A 17461-nucleotide genomic window follows, 5' to 3' on the forward strand; every position below is an offset into this window, starting at 1 on the left:
AAAGGTCATGAAATTTTCATTTAAGCACCAGGTCAACCAGAGATTGCCTCATTCCTAACAATAACAGGCAGCCTGATACCAATTTCTCAACATATTAGTGTCTTGTTGTTCTTGTCCTGTTCTCCGAATGTATCTGAACTCTTATTTTGCCAGCTTTAAAAAGACTTTCTATTCTGCACTAAGCTTTGAGGGAAAGTTTCACAGGACTCAAAGATAGCTGACTCCCCTTTAGGGCTCCAGATTGATCAGATCTCCTAACAGGTTATTTTCAAATCAATTTCCTATGGTTTTCTGAGACAAAAAGGGTTTTATGAGGAAAGAGAAATGCACATAAAGGCAAGAGCTGGGAATTCCTGATCTGTAATCCTGGCTCCGTTGTTAATGCTCACCACGACATTCTCAGACTGAATAAGTGCTCAGCTCTATCGAGGCACTTGCTTGCTGCAAACTGTGTTACTTTTAGCTCTCTAGCACTTTCAGGTATGCAGAGGAGAACATAATACATAAACTGAATCCCTGGAAACCCACAGCACTAGAAATGAACAGTTAGAGTCACCCTGCTAAAGCTGAGTTTAAATGCCCCAGCTCCAGGCCAGCTTACTGTAAGCACTCATCACAGCTATGTGCAGCAAAGGAAATGCATTCTGAACTTGTGAGTTCAGAGCAATTAAAAATATTCTGTGCTAATTAATCGCTTTGGCAGAGACAGTGGGGCTAGGAGCAGCTCTGAGAGCCTGACTGCAGGCACCACTCTATATCCTCACCCTTTACCAGAACCAGCTTGCTGATGGGCTCTGTGGCATCAGCACAAATGCACCTCACCGACACAGGCCTGCAGCAGGAACACTGCTAATGCAAGAGAAGAGTGCTACTGGTGGAGCCAACACCACAGTTCTGCAGTGAGCACGCAGGATCTGCAGCCTCATCATCAGAGGGCCCAGATCTGGCTGCTGCCTCAGCCAACATTCAGAAAATCCTTTCTGCACAGGTTTTTGCCTTGAAAAGGTTTTTTTGTTTTTTTGTTTTTTTTTTTTCTTTTCATCAGATTTTTAGTCATTTTTGATAGCTTAAACTTCATTTACAATCATGCACATTTTGTTCAGACTCCTAGACACAGCCTCCTAATGAGAACCTAACAAGTTGTGCTTGACAATGATGGGAAAACACTTGGTGAGAGCCATGCGGAGGATGTCTCAGGGCACTGAACTCATCTGTGCTTCTCTGCTTGGTGCATTTGGACTTTGTTAACCCAGACACTGAGTGTTTCAGCTCCCTGTGCCTCCTTCATGCAGAATCACTCAGCCAGCTCTGCCTAAAGCTTCCTGCACAGAAACACAGAGCAGCCAGCTTTGTCCAGCTTCCTTCAGTGAAGAGAGAAAGAGGATCCAGCACTGATTTCTTAAGAGCAGCTTTCCAAAAGCAGCTCAGGTCACAGCAGCATGCTGGCAGGACTGGGAGCTGATTATTAGCATGAATAGCAAAAATCCATTGACACCTGCCCTGTGCTCGGGGCAACCCACTGAAGCATGGACTCCCAACTCAGTGCTTTCTGCCATCCATATTCCTCAACACAAAACCTGGATGGAAGAAACTGGGAAATTTTTCTTTGTGGAAAGACTGAGGAGCACACTGGGACACAGAACCAGAACAACAGGGTTACCCGTATTTTGAACCATGAGGAAAATTAATGCAAGTTTGCTGCAGCCCTCAGCCTTTTATATGCTGCTGATGAGATGCACAGGGGTAGCAGTGCTGATTTATAGTCAGAACCAAAAACCTCACTCTGATTCAATTTCTGGCTACTCGGTAGCCAGGGGACAACCCATCAGACAGTGATGATGCGTCACTGTCAGATTCCTGTTTGACTGGGAAGCCAAAGAACATTTCTGCTGTATTCCAGAACAATACCCAGGTGCCATCCTCCAGTAACAACTCAGAACAAGGCCTTCCCAAGCTCTTTTGTGATTCCACCAAAACGAAGTACCCTTTTCACTTCTTTAAGTCCTAAAGGAAAAAAGGTTAGGGGAAAAAAAGAAGTGAGGGAAAAGGCAAGGAGGCTGATGTGTCTTAATTGCATATCCACTCGTCACCGCACAGCCACTAACTCAATACAAAGATACCTCATTAAAATCACCCTCAGTAAGGTTTATTTCTGGGTGTTCTCTGTGTAACCCCTGTGGGTCAGGCTTCACCGGAGAGTAACCTTTTCCAGCTGACAAAAATAATCCCCAGCAAAGGGAAAGTTTCACCACTGAACAGAGAAGCAAACCGGAAATCAGCTCCCAGCAAAGTATTTATTAAAAAAAATCACTTGGTGAACCCTGTTGAGTCCCACAAATTGAGACCATTTGCCAAGTTAATAGCGCTGGCAACTGCTGCCCTTGCAAACCATAAAAAGAGAGCATTTCACTCCTATTTCTCACTGCTGCCAGCATTTTGTTGTTGTCTAAAACACTTAACCTCATCTTTTTAAAAGATCTGGAATAAAATGAAATTGCTCAGCATCAAGTCCTTCCCCTTAAGAGTGACTGATTTAAAAAAAATAAGCAACTCCACTTCGTCAAAGTCTCTTAATGATGCTTTATTATATACAACTCCAGATTCTGACAGTTAATTCATTTGTAGTCTCTGTGGAAGCAATAATCTCAACCACAAAACAACATGAATGTGTGTTCATAAGTTGGTCTCTAATTTGTAAAGCCACCAGTGGATAGCTACTGTTTGTGTGCAAGAACTAAGCTGAGAGGTGTGTGCCTTTCCTATTTACAGAAAATCAGAACTATGCAGAAAGACAAAAATAAAGCAAAGAAATGAAACCAACACATCCGCTCCTCCAAAAAGCTCTAAACCAGCCACCAAACTACCCCTTTGTTGCACTCACTACAGCTCGTTCATGTCCTTTTCATGCTGAGGAGCCCAGAACTGGACACAATGCTCCAGTACTGCCTCATTAGTGCTGACTAGAGGGAATGAATCAGCTGCTGTGACCTTGTGGTGAAGCTCTGCCTAAGGTGTTCTGGATTGCTTATCTATGGGTTCTGAGTCCCCAGCTCTGAACTGCTTCTGCAAGCGTAGAAAAGGCCTAACCTAAGCTTGGGGGGGGGTCCTGTGTGGAGCCATGAACTGGATGCAGCAATCATCATGCTTTCCTTCCAACTCCAGAGATTCTAGGATTCTCGAAGGAGCATCACCCAAGAAAAGCTAAAAACTTGATGGTCACATCACCAAACTACAACATCAAAAAGGCACATTAAATCCCAGGGAAGGGCAAGGAGCAAGAGAAAACCGTGTGAAATTGGCCATCAGTTTGGTATGGGGCTTTGCATCTACTTGAAAAGAAATTGTAGGACTGTAAAGGCTTTTCCACACAGAAGTCTGGGTCAGATTCAAAGTACCTTCCTGAAGAAAATCTGGATGTTCCTATTTCATTGAAAAATGCACACATTGCTTCACTCAGCCTTCAAGCTTCAATTTTTTTTCCCCCCCCACTTAATTCAGCTTGAGTCATGCAGCAAAACCATCTCCAACTGAGAAGACACTTTATTTACTGGAGCTTCATTGCCCTTTGTGATTCTGACAACTAATCAACAACCAACTGGTTCTGTTTTGCACAGTTTCCAGCGCTATAGTAGGAGGAGGTTAAAATTTAATGCATTGGCAAAGTCAAATCTCAATTATCCAGGGTAACAGAGTGGAGAGAGCTCACAAAGTAAGAAATGTAGATAAAACACATTCAGATAAGCTGTATGAACAAAAAGTGAGGATAAAAGAAAAGTCATCCTAGACGAAAAGCGATCCCAAACACTCCTCTTCCAATTTCTGGATTATATCAACCAGATATAAAAGGAAACCTGGGGTAGCCAATGGTATTCCATAGTCTTAGGGCTGGCCTATATAAACAGCACAAAGACAGATCCCACAAGTCCTCTCAAAACACCTCCTGAATGCTTGTGCAACAGTACTGCTGCTTATGAATGCTCCTTAAACCCCTCATGCTAGTCCCCAGGATACAGTACACACCTGTGGCACCATGTTTCACTTCAGCGCATTGTACCATTGCCTTCCTTTTATTTTAGGGATTTTGAACCTGGCAAGGGGAGATGTAGTGACAATTAAACCTTAGGCCCACAGGAGTTCACTGTAGGGCTGGGCCAGGCAATACGCAGCACTGCCAGCAGCCTGCCCCAGGTGCTGGCCCCCAGCAGCACAGACAAGCATCAGACCTAAACTACGGTGTACCCAGGGGAAACAAAGACAAAAATGAAGTCCAAGGCACTAAGTGGGACAAGCAGCAATAGTTTTCTGTGACTGACACTTCTGTCCTCAGTCAGCAACAAGGAGCTGCCCTTACTGCTGCTTCCTGCCCCTAATGAGTTATTACAGTGCACTGAAATGCCACTAGAGAGCAATAGGAATGTGAAATCACGGTTATCATTCTCTGTGAGTGTCAAGTCCACAAAAGCCCTTTTTTTTTATTCTTGGCACTTTCAAGAGTTTTGATTCACATTCTCAGTCCTTAAAATATTCCACAGGCACCAGGGATAAGCTTTATGCTTTACTCCATCACCCTGAAAATTGGTGATGAGTTCCCCATCTTTTCCATGAGGATGCAGCACTCCTCTCTTCTGGAGTTAAATCACTGATGCACTGTTCAGTACCATTAGAGCATCATTCAGCTCAGACCAGAGTTATCTGCATTGCAGCAGATTGATGGTTCTTCTATAAATACCAAATAATTTGGACTGGCAAGCACAGAAAATGCAGATCTCATTTTAATTTGGATGTAAGATATAGATCAGTGGCCTTTGCCTAAAGGTCTGTCACTCCAGCTGAAAGCTTCAAAGAGCTTTCTGACAAAGGTCAGAAATACTCAACATTCTGTTTTAAATTCTAATAGGAGACGAGAGATACATTTCTTAGTATAAATATTTATATATAAACATACTTTGTATATGCATGTATACACACACCCCTAGTCCTAAAATATCTCAGCATATGTGTAAGTGTAACAAATACTGTCACAGAGTCACAAGTGAATGGAGTAACATACTGTGAGCCCGCAGTGACCTGAGACATGGATCTGAATAGAAGAAGAAAATTACTTGACATAAAGGGGGGCTGGCAATTTTAGTGGTGCTCTTTCTGCACTGAAATAAGCAAGTTAAGACTAATTGGCAATGTAAGCTCTAAGAGGTCTCGAGATTGAGAAGATGGTAAACAAAAAGTAATCTATCAAATTTAGCATATTATCGCTGTAGAAAACCAGAAAAATAGAGTCATTTGTACTGTTCTATTACACTAATAATTATTGCACAAAAAAGAGATTTAAAGTATTCATTGGCTACTTTTGCAACCAATAATGAGCAGGGCTTGTTGCACTCAATTTGCCTGCATGCTTTATATTTTGTACATAGGTGCTTCCACATCTACAAGTACATCTGCCTCAACAGAAACTATGTATGACCCACATACGGATAACAGTAATGCTGCCTTATCAGTCATGGGAAGACCAGAAGTGGTTTCAGTTAATTCTAACCTGTCATGCACACAATGTAAATCTCACACAGCACTGTATCCGTGCAGTACAGGAAGAACACATCAGGTTGGTTCTTCAAGGCAGCCCTTCGGTCATCCATCAGGCAGACCTTGCTTTTACAGCCCATTCACATAGACATGGACAGGCTGACCTTTGCTCAGAACCACATGCCAACAGTGGGAGCTGCCTTGTCCTTTCAACCCTGACAGCTCTGTCCTTATTGCACTCAGTGCCTTTGCTTTAAACACACAGTTGAAGACGACAAAATTTAAGTACCTCAAAGTGAAGCAGCTAAAAAAAAACAGAGAGAAATAAGAGAAGTTTCCACAGAAAGCTGAGAGACAGCAACCCCTAAAACTCATTATTTCACATGCAAGCATTTGATTTTCAAGTTGCAACTTACTCTAAACTGGTTGATATCCACGAATCACGAGCACGAGGGTAATTTTCAGCCAATAAATGGTGGGAACTGGAGTTGAGATGGGAGGGATTACGTCCCTTTTCTTTTACAACCTTCCAGAAACCTTCCTTCTGAACCGTACCCCTCCCATCACTCCACAAGCACATTCAGCAGAGCTCCTGAGGAGCCTCAAACCACTCATGTCTAATTCTCTAAAAGGAAAGCAAAACAAGGAGCTGCCTGATTATGCATCAAGGAACTGTTTTTTGTGTCTTTTTTTTCCCCTCTCATTCTAAAAAACACCTTCAGTTTTACTGAACCATATTGACAACTGCTTATCTCAAAGGTTATCCCTGACAGGGCTACCCATCTGAATGGGAAGGATTTCTCACATACCAAGAGGCTGAGTCACTGTGCTATAGAAGCAAACTAATATTACCTAATACTGAGTGCCAGAACTATCTTCTCCCTTTGGAGAACTTCACCAAAATGAAGCACCTGTCCTGAGTCTGCCTGCCTCTGAGACAACAGAAGAAACTCAAAGAGGCGATTCTGCTAGCTGCACTATTACATCAAGAACCACAGGCATATCCAGTGATAAACAGATGCCTGGAACTGGCACATACCTCCAAAAGACATCTAATGTGAAGGGAAGGGGTAAACATGGGGCATTTTCTCATTTTCTTCTCATTCACATAACTTATAAAGAGCTTGATTCAAAATTTCACTAGAAATACTCCTAGAAGCTTTACAAAGAAAGCACACATGTGATGTGTGCAAAACAATCCCAAAAGGTGAAGCTATGCCAATATTCTTAGTTGAAATTTAGATGCAGAATTATTACGGACAAAATTTATTCCATCAAAATTTGTTTGTTTTTTTTCCTCTGGGGGTGATTCCTCCTACACTACTGTATCAATTTCACTTTTAAAGTGCTACACTAATGGTCCAGGCTCTCTGTGCCCACTGTCCTACTATAAAGGATCACATTTTGTTATGAGGACCATAAAATGCTGCAGAGGAAAATAAATTTGTTTCCTTTTTGCTCCCCTGTCTGCTTTGGTGCCTACATTAACACAGTAACTCTTAAGGTAAATGCTGCATACTGTTTTGTTTCCAGCTTATAATGTAGGATAGTGCCCCAAGCAGTTATATTCAGAATCAGTTCTTTACCCTTACAAAGTCTGAGGACAGGAGGGGAATTAATTTGCTATTTCATAAGCTGTAGGGCTTATAAAACTCAACCACATGCAGAAGTGTGTACTCACACGGTGCGTAGAACATGACAAGAGTGTGCTTCTTTTTCTTCAAGGACTCCCTGAAGTCTTCTCCAGCAAGATGGATAACACTGCTCTGTTTTTCTTCCCATGCAGGCTCAGGTGGAGGTGGTGCTTCAGGACTAGGAAAGAAATGATATGAGTTTGAAAATGTTTCTGCAAACATGTGAACAGGCATCACATCCTGGTCACAGTTACCCTGAGGGAAGCAAGGCCAAACAATCCATTAGGGTGTCTGTGCATTAGGAAAACACGCTCAATATATCCAACATACGTTAACAACAAGATGATGTTTTTTATTTTCTGTAACTCAGTAAGAATAAAATGTAAGTGATCTTATTGAAGTATATGAATAGGTATGCGGAACAAAGACCTCCTACATTATATCCAACATCTGGCTGGAAAGAACATTGCTCCTAATATCACTGTAGGCATGAATTGAGAACAGCAAGCGGATGGAATCAAAAGACAACCGATATAGGACAGCATCTTCCATTCAAACTTCCCTTTTGTTCTCTTTATTGCCATCACGCAAACTTCTATAAAGAATTTCATGACCCTCTCTTGAATTCAGATATTAAAGCCAGGATGCAATAATCAGTATCATTCCACTTGGAAGGCTGGGGGTGACTGAACTGGAATATTTTACCTTGATAAAGAGAATGTCATGTTCCAATTATGACTGCACATACTGACTAGATCAGAGCAATCCTGCATATCTAGAGCACCTCTAACAAAACTTCTGCTATTCACAAGCTCACAGACTTCTCTCAGACTCATTAAATTCATTCCTGCTGTATTCTTAAATAGTGATTACTTACATAAATTCATCAGAATGGAGCCACGGGATGAAGACCTTCATATGTCGCCTTGGTAATAAATTAGCTTTTTAGACTTTCCTGTCACTTTGAATGACACATGAAGTTGTATCAGGTGCATAAAAACTAAGTGGAGAAAAATCTTAATTTTTAAGGTTCTTCTCAAGGTCACTTGGTGGACAGCCATCATATTTCCATCGGTATCGATTTGCCAGTTGCTAGCAATAGAATTAGGGCAGCTGATCAAAGCTTTCAAATGAACGCTCTTGGTGTGAGCTATCATCGATTACAGTTACAGTCAGAGGTGCGAGTTCATCTCACACAGATCTCCCCATGCTGACCAGAAATAAGCTATGCAAATACTGTTAACAACATAGTGTGGCAGCACAGTCTACAAGCCCAGTAAAAACTGGGAAATGCAGCTGAAACCCATGCTGTCCCATCCAGACCGCTAAACAGGACAGGTTTCCACAAGCTGTAACTTTATCTCTAGTCTGTATCCTACACACATCCCTATTTTCTACCAGCTTCAGAGGAGCTGTAACAATTTGATCCCACATCAGCAAGTAAGAATCTTATTCTAGTGCACCTCTCACTGGGAAAACATTCAGCAGTTAGACCAGGAGACATGGAGGCTGTATTGCTCCCGTGTTAACTGGTAGATAAAAGTATTCCAGCAACACAGCTTGATCTGGGAAGGATGAATACCCTCTTCCTCAGAGTCTATTCACCTGGCGATATGAATGGGCAGCATCGACCTGAGTACTTAATACAACAAAAACCATGTCACACTCAAAATCCTCCAACAAACTGGTGAAACTAGGCCAGTGATTTAACATCCACTATTGACACAGCAGCCTATGTAAGCAAGCTGGCCAAGAGTACTGTCTGTGAATGTACAGTGTAGATAAAACTGCTCAACACACAACAAAGATGCTGCCAGGCTAAACCTGTTACCTGACCTGAAGCACTCAGATACACACACACTCCCCTGATCAGATATGAGTTGGAAAAATTAAAATCACACTTGTCACACCATCACACACTTAATGATTAAATGATTTTAAAGCTTCACAAGGCACAGATATTTTCCACTGAATGTGGAAATATTTTATACTACAGTGCTTAAATAAACACAGTTTATTCTAAAACGTTTTGAGATTGTATGAATAACTTCTTTGAAATGAAACTATTTTCAACATACACCAACTCATGCATACTTTAGCACATCACTTGAGGAAAGCAGGGAGGTACACACAGGTGGGTGTTGCTTCTGTTGGTCTGGGTGCCTTCAGCCCCATGCAGCAGGCAGTGCAGGCACTGGCTCTGAAAAGCTGGGTGGAGAAAAAGTGCAACTACAGAGCTTCAGTTACTTAGTGAAGTCTGCTGCTCGGTATAAAGGGGGAACAACAAATACGCTGTTTATTTTTCAGAGCCATTGCTATTCCTCCTCTGGAGAGAGGCTTAGCATGCATTTGAAAAATATTTACTTGGGGAAAGAATTACCAGGACAAGTATGAATAACCCCACAGCAAATAAAGGATTTGGTGTATTAGAGATCACAATTAACATACATGTTTGTATGGCTTTGAATACTGGAATTCAATTTGCTTCTGTTAGCAAGGGATTTAGGCAGCTGATGAAGCCAGATTTAAGATTTGCTTCCTCAGAAAAGCAGACTCCAGGTGGCAGTAGGCAGAACTTACTTCTGCAGCCAATCGATGATCTTCTTCTTCGTTCTGAGGTGTGGCAGAGTGTATTTCTCTTCTCCATCCTTAAAGTACTTCACAGTAGGAAACCCTGAGATGTGGTATCTTTCTGCCAGTGCTTTGTTGACAGTAGCATCTACTGCTGCAAGGACACCTGGGCTCTACAACAGAAACAAACAGCTGTAAATCAAAGGAAAGCACACACACTCCTTTGACAAGAAGCAGTGGATGTGGGGGCAATTAATTACCCAATCTAGCTGCCTTGCTTTCTCTGGTTCTCAGTGTAGATATATAGAAAGGCACAAGGCCTAATGCAAAGCCAGGAAGGGACATCTTACACACTAATCGTAACAAGAATATTATAACTCATTCTCTTTCCCCATTCTGACAAGATTTTCTATAGACAATTCTCTCTGTAGAACTTAGGAGCTGCTCCAAGCAAAGGCATTTCCTCCCATAAATCCATTTCTCCGAGGAAAAATAAATTGTTAAAAACAAATCTGAAGGCAAATTCATCTCTTCCTGACTTGTGGGTAACTTTACATGGATGATCTTGACAATCATGGGAGAACAGACATTTGTTGGATGTGACTGATCTGTTCTTTGCTCTGCATACCCCCCTGTTCTTTTCCAACAGTGACTCCAGATGTCTCCAATGGAGATGTGCAAAGTTTGAGGAGATGAATCCCATTTCTGCATGGCATACACAGAGCGAGGCTGGATCAATACCACTAGTACTTATACTATCAAGACTCTCCTCTCCAGCTATGGTGATGGAGCACTTAAGATGACACTAATGGAGTGATGTAACCATAAAAGCAGGATGTATGAAAGAGGGATCAACCCCCTTTGTTGTTTTTTTTTTTTCCCAAATCTAATTCATAAATAAAAGTCTGTTTCTTCACATTCAATGGCTTTAAATAAAGCATAAATAAATAAATAAATCCTTTTTGGATTTGATGATATTATGTTCAAGGCCTGCAGCAGAATACATAAACGTTTTTCGATTTTGTTTTTGTTCAAGACAGAATGTTCTTTCTAAGACTTTGGCAGGCCTCATGCATTAGCGATGAGACTGTACTTTGGAAGCACATTTTGAAGGGTCCTGTGGGAGGATGAGAACAGCTGAATTTGTTGTAGGGAGAGAAGTCACTTTTATTACTCCAGTTATTTATTACTGATTATTTGAGGGATATAATAAAGGAAATTAGCTTACATCACTGCCTGCATGAAGAAACTCTGCAGCCTTCTCATATTCTGGCTTCATTTTCTTACAGTGTCCACACCCTGCCAAAATAAAGAAAAGAAAAAGATCCAGTTAACGCACTGTAGTTACTCACTGACCCATCCAGTCATTACCAAAATCCAAGCCCATATGGTAGGGTGGTAGAGATCTACTAGAATTCAGTATGCGTTTTGCCTTATTACTAAAGACTTACTATGATTTAGGATGCTTCTAAAGCAGTCACAACAGTTTGAACAAAGAATTTAACCTTCTTAAAAACGATTTAGGAGAACTCCACAGATTCACACACAAACCACTTCCCTCCCTAAAGCTCTGCTCAAAGCACTGCTCAAACCCATCACTTCTAGCATACTCCTGGGCAAGGCATGAGCTCACCCATTTTAGTTTCCAAATCTTTATCTGTGTTTAAAAGAAACAACACAGACTAGCACATGACTTCCTGACTTTAAGCAGAGGCTTATGCTAGCACGGCTTAATAGAGTTGTGTAATTTGAACTAAACTGCACTGATAATAAGCCGTGCTTTACACTGGTATGGTGTGTCCTCTAGCAAGGATTTGCACTGATTTAATCATGTCAGCATAATTACACCACCACATATGTTCTTAACATAAGTTGGGCCTGTAAAACTAGATAATGATGCTTCCTTGCTCGTGCAGGTTCTCCAGAGAGCTCTGCTGTTACTTCACTGCTTAATGCTGACATAATAATAAAGAAAAATGAGTGAATGAATGAGAAAAACAGATTTAAAATAAACTATCTGGGTGCAGATTAAAATGCTTTCACCTGGTACAGCTGCTTCCAGGCAAACTGAGCTCTTTAGGACCAGGTAAGAGTCCTGTTGTGACACAGGGGGATGCTAAGCCGTGAGGGTGGAGCAGCAGGATCGATGCACAGCCTTGGTGCGCTGACTGCTAATGCAGAGCTACCATCAGGTGCACTGCATGTCCCTTCAGTCACGCTGCTGCCTGCCCTGGCATAATGCAACCCCTGCAAGACCTCACCATGCTTTCTGTTCTTGGTTGCAGCGCTGCCTGCTTGTCTTTCCTCAGCTGTTATTGTTGGAACAGGCACTTGAAAGTTAAGACTGCTGAGCCTCCAAAAGTTGTAACAGCAAATACAGCTAGAAATCTGTTTCAGGACAGCTTCAGCAACAGCAGCTCCTGAGGCACGCTGGCAAAAAAGGGCTGGGGTTATTTTTACACCATTGTCTAAAAGAGAATCAAGCCAGAACTGAATCTCCATGTCACTCTGACTCTTACTAATGGGATGCCTGACAACACCCAGACACAAACCTCACAAAGATTCGAAGGTAAATTTGGGAAGAGGCTGAAAAAGGCTGAGGAAGAGTTACTGCCTCAGCACTGCTCGTCTTGGGTAAGAGCACAAAAGAGGCTGGCAAAATGATTTATTTGCCACCCACAGACAACTTGCAGGCATATGGCTTTCTGGAATGGGCTGACAGCTCCCTCTGACACCTGCCTGAATTGATTTATTTCTCCCTTTAAGAGTGGGGAACTTTATTCATTTAGTGCTCTTCCTCACTTTAAGTAAGGGGCAGCTCAAATCACAGCACACGTACCTGAGAACTTCACTGAATTAGCCCAAATCATTTGTTTGGGGAAAAAAGAAAAGATTTTTCTGCAGAGCTGGGTTCACTCGGCAGGTGTTACACTGTGTTAGCTCCAGCCTGGCCAAATAGTGCTCTAGACACTGGATCCCCACATCATCTATGTTATATTCCTTAGTTACAAATAGTAGATGGGACCAACTAAAAGCATCAGACAACTTCAATTTTCACACACCTATGCAGAGAAAAAAGGAACTGAGCCAGGTATACTTTTTGCCCAGGTACATTAAGAAAAAACAAACAAACAAACAAACAAAAAAATCCAAAGCATATGAAATTTGTGTAAATATAATTGTGGATAAATATATTCAGACTATGAAGTGACAGCATTCTGGGTTCTTACACAGACATCACACAGATACAGCACTACAGACTTAAAAAAAAATAATCACAGAGCTGTTTGAGTTAGAAGGTACCTACAAAGGCCGGCTAGACCAAGTCCCTTGCCATGAACAGGGACACCTACAGCTCCATCAGGGCACTCAGAACTACCTAACAAACACATAACATAAGGAGAAGGCAGGTTCGGGTCTTTAAAAGCATTTAAATGCAAGCTGAAGTCCTCAAATCTTTATCATGCAATGTCAGTCCTACTGTGGACCAGGGCTAGTGGGAACACCAGAGTGACAGCCATGACTCCCCCAGCTTCATTCTGCTCCTGCAGAAGAAAAGGATGAGTTCCCTCCATCCTGTGCTCAAACAGCATAAAGCATGCAGGTTAAGTCTAGAGGAAGAGTGTTACAAGACAAGAAGGTAAAGCTTACAAAAATCAGTGCCAGGACTTCTGGTACAAGACAGGCTCTTGCTAACTGGCTAAAAGAGGTGCCTAAATGAAGCAAGAATTCTGTTTTCTCAGTTTATTTCTAATCTATCTGTATATTTATCACACAGTTTGGCAGATAAACAGTTCCTTCCTCCAGTGCAGCTGTCACAGCTCACCTGTATCCCTAGAACAAAGGCCACTGTGGATAGCTCCATTTAAACAAGGCACCTTGCTCCAAAGCTCCATGACATGGCAGCACTCAGCTAGCATGCACTCAGTCCTTCCAGAGCGTGACCATGCTCCTGCAAAGAGGGATGACCAGGCACGGACAGAGTGATGCTAATGTATGCCACACCGACGAAGGGAAATGCACCAAGCAATTTCTTTCCCACGTACATGTATTCAGTTATGGCAGCCTGTTTGGCATTGCTGCAGACACCGTTCAGAGTGCATTTGCTGCAGACATTTACAGAAGGAAATAACACAAACACTCCCATTGCTAACACACAGTTTTGTCTGCAGAGGACAGGCAGAGAAGCAGCCAAGCATCCTCAGCTAAGCTCCGGCATGTGCTGGCCCCAGAACATAAAACTCTGTTTCTTTGTAATTTATTGTTTCCTTCTTTCAGGTTATTACAGTTATACAATTAAACACTAGGTTTTGGTAAAAATCCTTGCATACTAACACAACACTGGCTGAGGATCAGAAGCGTACGTGACAAGCAAGAGATAAAGGCCAACATCCAGGAGACTGGGGATAAGGAATTTCTGGCATGGAGAACCCTAGAGACCAATTAAATTGCAAATAAAGATTTTAAAGAATCATTAAATTTCTGCTATAGACAGACTGCCTGGGTGCTGTTATCATGTCCCAGCTATTATCACATCATGCCATCTCCACACACATTTATAGCTGCATACCAAAATATTTCCATCAACCTGATGAGAAAACAAATTTGAAGCACAACACATGCCCTGCTCTCAGCAACCGTGTCAACAGCAGTTCAGACTACATTCACATATTTACCAGCAATTGCAGAAAAAAATCTAAAAAAAAAATCATTACACCTTTACTCTTCTAAGCATTTAACACAAGGAGAAATACCTTTGGTTTCTGTTCTTAATCCCAGAGCAGCAGTCACCTCTCAACGTCACAGAATGGCCAGTCTTTATGTGTGCCCTGCTTTATGTTTGAACCCATATGATCAGAATCATTAAGGCTGGAAAAGACCACTAGGATCATCTATAGTCCAGCCATCAGCCCATCACCATCATGTCCACTAAGTACTTGTGCATATTAAAGTGGGAGCACGTACATGGTGGGGAGGTGCTAACAATCCTGGGGGGTATAGCAAGGAATAGAGAATCTCCAGCCCTCTCATCAGCTATATGAGAACACAAATAGATTCTCTTCTGCCACAAGTGTCTTTTTACCAGGCAAAGATTTCTTAAGCAGAATAAAACAGAGTTACTCTATGGCTTGACATGAGACAGCTTGTAGCTCTTCTACCCCTGTCAGAGAGCACAAGAACAACAGCTGCAGATTCCCTTGCATAATTTAGCTGTCTGCATTGCAGACATCTGGTGGGAAATCATCCACAGATTTGGCAGGGAGGGTTCAAACAATGATGGAAGCAGCTTTTTCTCCCCCATAACCACAGGTATGTGTTTCAAGACAGGTTGGATCCATATCCACTTTGCAGTTGCCACAGTCCACAAAGCCTGGCTGCTTGTGACCCAGGCTACGAGAACTCGGAGGAACTAGGAACATGGAAGGAAAAGGAAATGCTTCAGCAATTTGGGTCAGTGCGGTGTCCCACATGCAGAGCTGTTGGCACTGAGGTAAACATCAGCCCTGCTTGGATCACCACCAAGGGATTCCTATAGACTCAGATTCTAGGAGGGCATGGGAGCTACCTGATCCTGCCTGTACAAAAGGATGTATACAGAACCAGCCAAGCCTCTAGTACTCTGTATGTGACCACGTTGGCTATAGAGCTGAAAGCATTTGAGATCCAATTCTTGGTCATCTTAATTATTTTCCTCAGCCTCACAGAAACAGCACAGCAGATCTGCTCAAGAGAGTTTAAGTGCAAGATAGTAGGGTTTTTTTTTCTCTAAAAAGACAATCAGATCACTGGATTATATAAGGGAAATCACATTAAGTGATAACTTATTAATTGATAACCAGGCATACCCTCACCAGGAGCCCCATCTGCATCCAAGCCACCCCCTGCCCCAGCAGAAGAGCTATCTGCAGCCAGCGGCACACCTGGCAGAGGTAAGCTTGGGGCAGAGGAGGAAGTAATACTGTACAATCCTACACAGGGACTTAAGGGAATGCAATTCTTATAACCTCCCGCATAACGCATGCTCCTGCCTCGACTGTGGCTGTGCTGGAGTATGCGTTCTTCTGACGTAAAGGCTCAGGGGAGAGGGTGGATATTCTTTTTAAGGCAAACTTCAGCTACAGGCTGCTCCCCCAATGGCCCATAAGAGTTGAGCAGAGGAAAATCTCTGCTCCATCTCACCCTGAGTCATCTCTTTGTGTTCTACCCTACAAGGACCCTCAGCAGAGCTGGGCTCCTGGAGTTAACTCTTGAAGAATATACTCCTGTCTTCCACAGCACTGAGACATGCACAGCAAAGCCCTTTAGCTAATCGCTGTCTTTATTTAACATGAACTAACAACAAAAAATCTCACAGTGTTCCTCATTTCCATTCCAAATCTGGCTTCAGCTTCCAGCTGTTGGAGATTACACAGCACTTACACAGGCTCTCAGCCAAAGCTATATGGTGCAATCTGTAGGAGTCAGTGCTGGGAGACAATGGTGCCTCCTACCATCCCCTTGGAAAAGGTGGATCAGCTGGCATCAGGAGATAGGAATTACACTTCCTACATCAGCTTAGAGGAACTCGGCCCTGAGTAGGTGTTGAAAATTAATCTTATATTGCAATGTGAAAGAGAGACAGCAGCACGGCTGCCTGAAGGTGAAATTGTTGAGAACTTATATAAAGTACCACCAGAAGGATTCCTTCTCAGTTAGGATATATTTAGTTAATTTCCAACAAATTATCCCCCTTTCTCCATTACACGATGATCAACATAATTCTATTCTACTGAGAGAATTTGCATGGCTCACATCCTTATACCACTAAGGAAGATTTTATTTCCTCAACTTAAGCCATGAAGATACTAAAGAGCCATGGTTAGACAAAACAGTGGTGACTGCCTAGCTCAGGAAAACAGTGTAGCAAGTAAATAAGTGCCTAGGATGCAATTAGTATTAAAAACAAAAACAGCAAAACTGATGCAAAATTGAGACCTCCTCAGGAAATTATAACCCAACACACTGAATTCTGAAGGATGCAATTTAAAGCAGTGGTCAACATTAGCTGTTACAGAAGTTACCTACTTCAAATATGAAGGCGAATATCAGGAAGGGATACTGCACTGAACATGCACTTTCTGTCCAAAATGAGAGCAAAAGCAGTTACCTGCTGAGATGCACTCACCTACATAGCAGTGGTGTGCTGAAATGCTTACTAACCACAAGTGGTCAGGGCCCAGAAGACGCCTTCATCACCAGCACAACGCCCCAATATCAAAGCAACAGGCTCATTTATTAACAACTCAAAGATGGCATCACTTGCTGACTCACCAGCTGAAGGGCACAAGGAAATGACAGGCAAGAAATCTTTCACTGCAGGTTTCTTTATCCATTATCCATCCTGTAAAGTTAGCTCCTGCTCTGTCTTCCATAAGAAAATAAGAACTGAAATGATTAAGTATTTAGGAAGATAAATTTGATAATGAAAACTTTGCTGATAATGATGGAAGTGGCTGTGATATTTGAAGGCCCCTTCCCAATGAGAACCCTGCACAATAAATTAAGCTCATCCAGGCAAGGAAATTAATTTACTTCACAAGAAATAAACCTGGTTGCTTAATTCTTATAACTAATTCTTACTGCTAACTGGTCATTAAAGGCAAACAAAGTAAACCTATAAAAATAAATTATGCCTCACTCCTATTAGAACTTAATGTAAGAGCACTGACAGCTTATGAGCATGCTATGGTCAA

The 17461-nt window shown here is 42.1% G+C and overlaps 1 protein-coding gene across 2 annotated transcripts in view; it reads right to left on the reverse strand.

The window, feature by feature from the left end:
• PDIA5 (protein disulfide isomerase family A member 5) overlaps positions 1-17461 on the reverse strand; it is a 90673-nt gene that overhangs the window by 21190 nt on the left and 52022 nt on the right. For both annotated transcript variants that reach the window (XM_032445970.1, XM_032445969.1), the window contains exons 12-14: positions 10957-11027; positions 9738-9901; positions 7205-7335 (exon numbers count right to left, since the gene is read on the reverse strand). In XM_032445970.1, coding sequence (XP_032301861.1) covers positions 7205-7335; positions 9738-9901; positions 10957-11027 — 366 coding nt within the window. The remainder of the gene's footprint in view (positions 1-7204; positions 7336-9737; positions 9902-10956; positions 11028-17461) is intronic.

Source organism: Coturnix japonica, chromosome 7, assembly GCF_001577835.2.
Source record: "Coturnix japonica isolate 7356 chromosome 7, Coturnix japonica 2.1, whole genome shotgun sequence".
Taxonomy (NCBI): Eukaryota; Metazoa; Chordata; class Aves; order Galliformes; family Phasianidae; genus Coturnix; species Coturnix japonica.